The sequence below is a fragment of the Balearica regulorum genome, chromosome 29, assembly GCF_011004875.1.
Source record: "Balearica regulorum gibbericeps isolate bBalReg1 chromosome 29, bBalReg1.pri, whole genome shotgun sequence".
NCBI lineage: Eukaryota > Metazoa > Chordata > Aves > Gruiformes > Gruidae > Balearica > Balearica regulorum.
In genome coordinates, this window is record NC_046212.1 from 1,978,431 (window position 1) to 1,986,727 (window position 8,297).

At 46.0% G+C, this 8,297-nt stretch overlaps 3 protein-coding genes across 3 annotated transcripts in view; 2 read left to right on the top strand and 1 right to left on the bottom strand.

Annotated features, from left to right (window-relative positions):
• SCN8A (sodium voltage-gated channel alpha subunit 8) overlaps window positions 1–891 on the bottom strand; it is a 63,686-nt gene extending 62,795 nt beyond the window's left edge. Inside the window, exon 1 of the mRNA XM_075737809.1 lies at window positions 757–891. The gene's annotated coding sequence lies outside the window, so the exon portion shown is untranslated. The remainder of the gene's footprint in view (window positions 1–756) is intronic.
• Window positions 23–2,905, top strand: TMT1A (thiol methyltransferase 1A). Its single transcript, XM_010307159.2, has 2 exons — window positions 23–1,067; window positions 1,987–2,905. The coding sequence occupies exons 1-2, from the start codon at window positions 558–560 to the stop codon at window positions 2,221–2,223; spliced, it is 747 nt and encodes a 248-aa protein (XP_010305461.2). The 5' UTR covers window positions 23–557; the 3' UTR covers window positions 2,224–2,905.
• A 33-nt stretch (window positions 2,906–2,938) lies between these two features.
• Window positions 2,939–7,633, top strand: TMPRSS12 (transmembrane serine protease 12). The gene is made up of 5 exons (XM_075737818.1): window positions 2,939–3,119; window positions 3,538–3,736; window positions 5,205–5,473; window positions 6,250–6,392; window positions 7,388–7,633. The coding sequence occupies exons 1-5, from the start codon at window positions 3,011–3,013 to the stop codon at window positions 7,631–7,633; spliced, it is 966 nt and encodes a 321-aa protein (XP_075593933.1). The 5' UTR covers window positions 2,939–3,010.
• Window positions 7,634–8,297: the final 664 nt, after the last annotated feature.

Sequence of the window (8,297 nt, forward strand, 5' to 3'; positions counted from 1 at the left end):
TGTTGCAGAGAGAGCACAGAGCAAGTAGCTGACTAGCTCATCCAGCGACTTACAACAGGGTGCTAAATTAACTCCTAAACAAATGCGCTCGAACTGAAACGTTAATCAAGCTGTTAATGAAATGCCTCCAGCAAATCCAGAGTTCAGATTAGTTTCCCTCAGCTCACTAAAGACATGGTAGGGTGGCTTTAAGAGACATGACCTGTAACTGAGATCGCTGAGCACCAAATTAGGACAGCTGATAACATTTTGCCAGTGGTTACACACGAACTTGTACTGCCCAGTTTCTCCAGGTTATGTAACAGACTGGCAGCTCCTCTTCTGCCCAGAGCTGGGACACTACGGTAACTGCTTGGTATGCAGTCCTGCTTTCCCCTTCCTTGCCTGTGACCGGACTTTAAAATCAGCTTTAGAGAAAAGTCTACCAGATCAATCCAAGGAGCTGAATATACTTCAAGAGGAACACGGCAAGCACATGAACGCAGCTCTGCCTGAATTCCAAGGGCTCTAATACACAGAAGAACTAGCTTTGCTCAGTACGGATCCTCTGCCCCACGATGGAAATGACAGAGGCCAGCATCCTCTTCCTCCGTGCCTGCCTCACACTGCTTGCCATGCCCATCTACCTACTTTCGTTCCTGGGCATATGGGAGCCTTTCTGTAAGAAGGTATTTTTTCCTTTCTTCTTAGAGAAGATTTCTGCAATTCACGAACGGAAAGCAAAGAAGCAGAAGCAGGAGCTATTTCGTAATCTACCTGACTTCACCAGCCCCTCAGGAGAGCTGAGGCTGTTGGAGATCGGGACCGGCAACGGTGCTAACTTCCAGTTCTACCCACCGGGCTGCAAAGTCACGTGCACTGACATAAACCCCAACTTCCAGCAAGGCCTTTCGAGGAGCATGAACAAGAACCAGCATGTCCACTACGAGCAATTTCTAGTAGCTGCAGGAGAAGACCTGCACCAGGTGCCCAGTGGTTCCATGGATGCCGTCATCTGCACCTTGGTCCTCTGCTCCGTGCACAGCGTGAACGACACCCTGAAGGAGGTACTGCGAGTGCTCAGGCCAGTGAGTATCTGATTAAAAGTTTTGTTATTGCCTTTATCATCTATTCCAGAGACACTGCTCTAAAAGAAAAGTAAAAAAAAAAAAAAAAGTTGATTTTGAGCTTACAAACCAGACCCAGTTTATTTCCCTACAACCACTTTGCACTGCTAAATGGTGCAAAGCTGTAGCAGCGTACTGGTCAGTCTGTCCTATTCTTAAAAGTAAAACCCTAAAAGTAAGTCTGCTAACTAGAACTGCCACTAATTTTGTAAGTAATTACAGTGCATCATTTAAAGCAGAACTGGTTCCCATGTTGTCCCTCCCCACACACACCAGATTTTCACTGGGTGGGAAGCTCTGATCAAGACTGAAAGTCCGCATGTTAAATAATCTGCTCCAGCCTCTTAGAAGTGGGGCTGATCTACCTATATGACTAAACCAGTCTAATTAAATGCCTTCATTCCCTGTAGTATACTAATCAAGCTAAAGATTAAAAAAGGCTGTTTTGTTGGGGTATTTTTGCAACAGATTTTCAGCCTTTAAAATGGCATTTTCAAGAGAATCCTCTGGGTTGTCAAAAACTGATGAGTTTGAGTAGGATTTATAAATTTCTCTTAGTTTCCTTCGAAAGAAATGACATGCTAGGAACTGTAATTGAAACAAAAAAGACAACAAACTGTTACTATAATAAAAGAGGGATCAAATAAGTACATCCTTCACACTTTTTGAAGAGGCATTTTCAATCTCTCCGTTTCCTGCTTACATTAATTCCAACTGACACCACTAAAGCAGAAAGCGGGCAGGGAAGGGCTGGGAGAATAGTGATGAGCGAGCAAACTGCACCCGCACCGGTCGGTATTTGAGAGGAGGTGGTATGGAGGGAGTTCGGCGTAACCCCAGTGCCTGCAGCAGCTCTGTAAGACGACTTTGTTTTCCCCAGGGAGGTGCTTTCTATTTCTTGGAGCACGTGGCCGCTGATCGTTCCAGCTGGAAGTATTTTTGGCAGCAGATCTGCTATCCGACTTGGAAACTCGTCTTTGCTGGGTGCTGCCTAACGAGAGAGATATGGAAGAATCTCGAACAGGCCAACTTCTCAGAGCTGAGCTTACAACACATCAGCATAACGCTGCCCTGGACGCCCATTCAGCCTCACATCATCGGGTTTGCTGTGAAGTAACTCACACCGCCCTGCCAGGCCTTCTCCCCTGCCCCACAGAAATCCCTTGGCATAATTAACACAACACAGCACAGGCTAATCCAGACGTCCAAATCTAGGTAATGCAGTGAAGGACTTTAATTTTGTTTCTGACTCAAGCATCCAACGAGAAGAGAGGGTCAGTTTTTCTGAATGCCGTTGGAGCCCTCGTGCTGCTGGCCGTGCCTCGCCAAAGCCCAGCACAGCCTGTGAAGGATCCCAGGAGGCTGCAGAATGCAAAACAGCCCAGCAGGCAGAAGGGGAAAAAAAAAAAAAAAAGTATTAACTCCAGGGAAGTTCTGCCTGTGTCTGGTTGACTCTGGGAAGAAATTCCTCCAAGTGTTGGTGTTCCCCGCGCTGGGAGAAAGCCGGACAGCCGGGGCTCGGCGAGCCATTGCGGGCCAGCGCTGGGCTGGGCTCGGCCCGCTCCCCGGTTCACGTTCCGGCCTCCCGCAACCAGCAAACGCGACCCGAGCGCTGTGCTCGGCCCCGAGCGTTCACTTAGAACAGACGGGTGGGAGGAGAGCGGCGCCCACCCCACCTCCCCGCATCGCATTTACCGAAGTCTCTCACTCACTTGGCTGCCCGCCCGCCCCGCCCCTGCGCGGTAATGGTTCTAACGCTGTTCGCCACCGGAGCATTAAACGATCCGTGTTTAACGTTACGCGCTGGGGAAGTTTCTTTGAGAGGCGCCGCCGCCTCAGCCGCCGTTGGCAGCGCCCCCGCGCGCCGGGCCTGTCCCGCCGCCATTTTGTCCCTTCGACGGAGGATGCGGCGGGGGCTGCCCGGCGCGGTGCTGCTGCTGCTGCCGCCGCTCCTGGCGGGCTCCCTGCCCGGCTCCCTGCCCGGCTCCGCGGCCCCGCAGACCTCCACCGAGGGTACCGTGGCTCTGCCGCGGCGGCGGGTGTGGGAAGGGCCGTGGCGGGCGGTTGAAGGGCCTGAGGGGGCAGGCGGGGAGAGGGCAGAGGGACGGGCTGTGGTGTCCCACGGCACCTCACAGGAAAAACTTCACCTGCACCACCTCAACCAGATGAACTTATAAAGCAGCGGCGGCTGGAACCCGCTTGCCCTCAACGTACAGAATAAATCCATACACAAGACATAGGCATGTAACCAGGTGACATACGTGCAGTCCCAGGATCTCCAGACACTGGGCTCCAGCTGCAAACATCAAAGTCGTGCAGCAAGTAGCACTGTACATTAAACCAAACCAAAACACAAACCCCAAATGCTGCTAGTGCACCAAAAGCTCCATTTTCCAGTTTGAACAATATAACAGACTGTTCTGTTTTGCAGAGTGCGGACAGCGGCCGCTCTTGGGCAGCATCTCGGGATCCCGGATCATAGGTGGAGGCGACGCTCGAGCTGGAGCGTGGCCATGGTCTGTCAGCCTCCAGGTTCACCAGGCTGGCGTGCAGTTTGCACACATTTGTGGCGGAGTGTTAGTTAATAAGAATTCAGTAATTACCGCTGGCCACTGTGTTACGGGAAGGACGTATGTATTCATGCTAATACTGCTTTTTATTAAGCATGAGGGGAGCGTAGTAGATCAGCAAAGCGTTGCCCGTGCTACCCCTGAACAAAAGGCAAATCGGTGGGACACACATGGACTATGCTTGTAGTGCAGAAGCAAGGAGCAGACCCAAACTATGCGGCTCTTGCTCACTGATACGCCCCATAGGATGTCCGGTCCTGGCTCCAAGGACCGGTCCTGGCTCCAAGGACCAAGGACTGTCCCTTTGTCACCTTTGCTGTGATGATGTGTGGCAACAGCCACCAGCCCAGCCCGGGATGCAAGGTTACATCTTCATGAGTCAACATCAAGAAATCTTGGATACGCGTTTGTGACATATCACTTCTGAACAACCTTCGTTCCTGTTGATAAAGGGTTTGGTTTTGATCTAGATGACATTTTTGTTAGGTTGGGGGCTTTTTTTTTCCCATGGAGCTCTAGTTTTTCTGATTAATAATCACAATCCATTAATGTTAACACTATTTCCATTTTTTCCTGTTTAACAGAACCAACAATTTGGCACTTAACTACTTTTTTCTTTTTTTGGTGGACAATATGGTAAAACCACTCCTTAGAACAGGCCTTTTAATTGTACTTACAGCAATTCTGCTGCATTTCAGCTGTCCGATCACTGCTGTCTTTTCTGTAGTCTTTAACATAGTTGCAGTTGCAAGATCTGTTTGTGCAAGTTGGTATGAGCTGTGTTGGCATAACCATGACCCGAGGGCAACTGAACTGTAAAAATCTCTGAACTTTGGAATTTTGTCATTTATCAGGACTTTGTTAGATCAGCTCCTTGTTTCTTTAAATGCACTTTTACAAATGTTAATTTAGAGAGGCATTATATCAGAAATAATAAATTTTTATCTTACGCTCTGGGGAATTTTGGAGGTTAATCTGAATTTTATAGCCTGCCTTTTGCTCATCACAGGCCAGATTCAATTCCTACTTAATATCAGATTTTTTTTTCAACATATTTGAACAGCGATCAGGTCTGAATGACCCTGGCCCTATTTCTAAATTTAATATTAAGTTGATATTCATTATTTGTAACTTCTATTGATTGCATTTCCCAAATCTAGGTAAAGCACGGTCTTTATAAGCATTGTGGGTATAATTTCCTTTCTGCAAAATAAATCCTTTTTTTAAAATCTTTTTTCAAAAGAATATCTCCTGAGTGGCCTCTGCTGTGATGGGGGTGGGAAGAAAAATCTGAGTATCAGCTTAAATTGTTAATCTGAATTTTTCTTAACAGCCATAACCAGCATTAGGGAAACTGAGGGTTCAAAATGGACAAAATGGTAATTAGCCAAATTTGTTCCAGAAAATATTTACTACAGAATTTTCAGTGTACATGGTGCATAAGCCAACAGTAAAACGATCGGTTAAAAGAACGTCTTCGAGAAATTTATTTAACCCAATTGTAAAGAACAGATGGATTCTCTCTTAGGGACCCAAGTTCCTGGAGAGCTGTTTTGGGCGTGCATAACCTTTGGAAACACGGCGAACATGCAGCAAAAAGAAATATAAGAAGCATCACTGTGCACCCAGAATACAAGAAAGAAACATTTGAAAATGACATTGCGTTATTTCAACTTGACCCCGCCGTACGCTACAGTGACTATATTCAGCCCATCTGCTTACCTGCCCACCTTTACCCGTACATTGACAACGAAACAGAATGTTTTATAAGTGGTTGGGGACGTACAGCAGAAAAAGGTAAAAGTTTGCTTGTGTTGTTGATCAAGGTATAAGCCACAGAACTATTATCAGGTTCCAGTCCCTCGGGCTCACCGAGAGAACCGAATTTGTCCAGGTTATAGTCTCTCACGTGATGTCGATAAATCCTTCTGCAACTGAATATCTGCTTTCTGACAGTATTTTTTCAGTTGGAAGCAGATTAGATCTACACAGGTGTAACCAAAGGCATACATTCTCTCGCCCTTCTTCCACGTATAACAAGAAAAAAGGAAATAAACTAGCCTGCCTTTCAGATTCATGGTACAGCTACTCAACGTTGTCTGCTAGGAATAGGTTTTTACTGAAAACCAACAATTCCGATGCTGGGCATTGTGAGCCTAGGGGTCCCTGTGTATTTGACAAATTCCTGCACTCCCTCAAATTCTCTCTTCCTCACAATGAGTACATACTGATACGATGTCAGTTGGTGGGGTGCATCTCTCTCGTGTGGAACTCTGAAGGACAGCTGGGGCCGCATACGCTTGTTTGATAAGTCGCCTCCGACGCTGTGAGCAAGGCTAGTGCAGTACTGTTATCATCGATGTTTCTTCCGAATAAGAATCGCAAAAACTACATCAGATCCAAGTCTGCAAATCCTTAACCCACGTAAATTTAAATCCATTAGAAGCAGGCACAGTCTGTATTACGTATGTGCCTAAGCATGTGTAGAAACGTGCTTAGCTAGCTGAACAGGAAAAAAACGGCACACAATGGCATAAGTATTTTACCTTTCTGTGCGCTGTCTTCCGTTACAGGTAAAACTTCGTCTGTGTTAAAGGAAGCACAAGTGGAAATCATTCCTTCTAGCGTCTGTAACAGCTCTGACGCGTACGGAGGTCTGGTTAACACCAACATGATTTGTGCTGGCTCTCGATCAGGAGGCACCGATACCTGTCAGGTAGGAACGAATGAACACGGTGCCTGACCTGCTACTGTGGAAACCCTCAAGCCTGGGTCTCAGGGCATTGTGATGACTGGCAGTCGTAGCATAATTCGTTAAAATGGCACAAATGCTAAAGAAAGTGTGTCGAACTGCAGAAGAAGCATCATAAATAGACAGGAGAGATGGTGATTGCAAAGAAAAAAACACATCTCAAAAACATACACAAAGAATTCAGTGATACTCTGAAGACAGTAAGTTAAAGGAGAAAGATCACAAACACATTTGTGTTTATACACCACTTGCCACAATGATGTCACTCACTGATACATTACACAAACGCACGTGTGGATGCACACACCTATCACTGCACCTATTGCACGTGTGAAGCGTACGAGCACCTTGCCCAGCTTTGTGCTTTGAAAGAGAGCAGCAGCACTGAAAGTGATACGGTTCAGTGATACGGCAAGATTTTTATTTAAGTGCTGAGCAATCAGTATCTCTCTCTCGGAAGACAATTCTCAGGTCAAAAGTGCCAGCATGCAAAAGAGACATTTATAATTAAATCCCATAAGGTGTCTGTAAATACTTTGTCTAATGCACTTCCCGTTTCCTCAGCATTTAGGGAGGTGACATAGCAAAGACTCAGAGCTCTGTATTCACTACTGTGTTTCTTGGTGCTCATCCACTGTGTAGACAATATATTGTATTAACTGTTAAGAAAGTTTAGGGAGATGAGCCTTGGCATGAAAAGGTGCAGAAGGAAAAACAGCAGAACTTTCGTTCTGACACTGAAATGAATGCTCTTCTACTCGAGGTAGTATCACCCAGCATCCCCGAGTTTTACCTCAGTTTGCCTGTACTGCTATCCACCTATTACTGTCATCGCTACTGTCCACTTAACTTAGCTGATGCAAAAAAGTTAAAACAAAAAGTGGATGCGTTACTGACTTAATTCCACATTATTTCCTGGAAGGAAATGTATGTTACTAGTGTTTTATGTTTATTTACAGGGAGACAGCGGTGGACCTTTAGCGTGCTACCATCCTAGTACCGACAAATACTATCTGATAGGGATCGCGAGTTTCGGACTTGGCTGTGGCCGACCAAACTTTCCTGGGATCTATGTCCGTTTGTCTCAGTACGGAAGATGGATAAAATCTGAACTTCTGTTGAGCAGTGAGGCTGTGAACCCCATGAGCGTTACACTTCCCATCCTTCTGACAGTGATACATACCGTACTTGTGCAGACTTTCTGAAGGGACAAACCACTGTGTCCTCGGTGTGGAGGTTTGGTCCGCCTTTGAAACTGTGAAAAGAGGCTAACTCCTGTTTCAGAATAAATCTAAGAGCCAAAGAACATATACTTATTTTTTAGAAGTCATGTTTGCAATTGTGTTATCTTTTTTGTTTTCTGCCTTCGATATCTGTACTAGCAGTAGCAAAAATGAAAACAGCCTTGATCCTAAGAATGAGATTGAATATAGCAATGTAACCAACTGAAAATACTCTTTTCCTTCCCCATTTCTGTGCCTTCCCAGCTATCAGGAGCCCAAGCACCTCTGAAGAACACTACCACGGTTCTGCAGATGGTGGATACACCCCCTCTGCCGGGTGAACGCTGGCAGAGCACAGAAGGTGTTCAAGTCAACGGTGGCTTGGCTGGCTGCAAACTAAAAAGGAAAAAAACTAAACTGCAGAAAGATAAAAGGTATTCTCCACTAATTATTTCTAGCGATGACTGAAATTTATGCACAAATAACTTAGTGCTCTGCTGCAGAAAGGATACGTCAGATCAAAGATCTCTGGGTGGTGTTTCACAGACTAAATATTTATTCTTGGCCACCACAAAAGACCGGATACCACACGGCTGGTCAGAACCACTGCGGTACTACGTTAATTAAAAATAAATAAGGAACATCA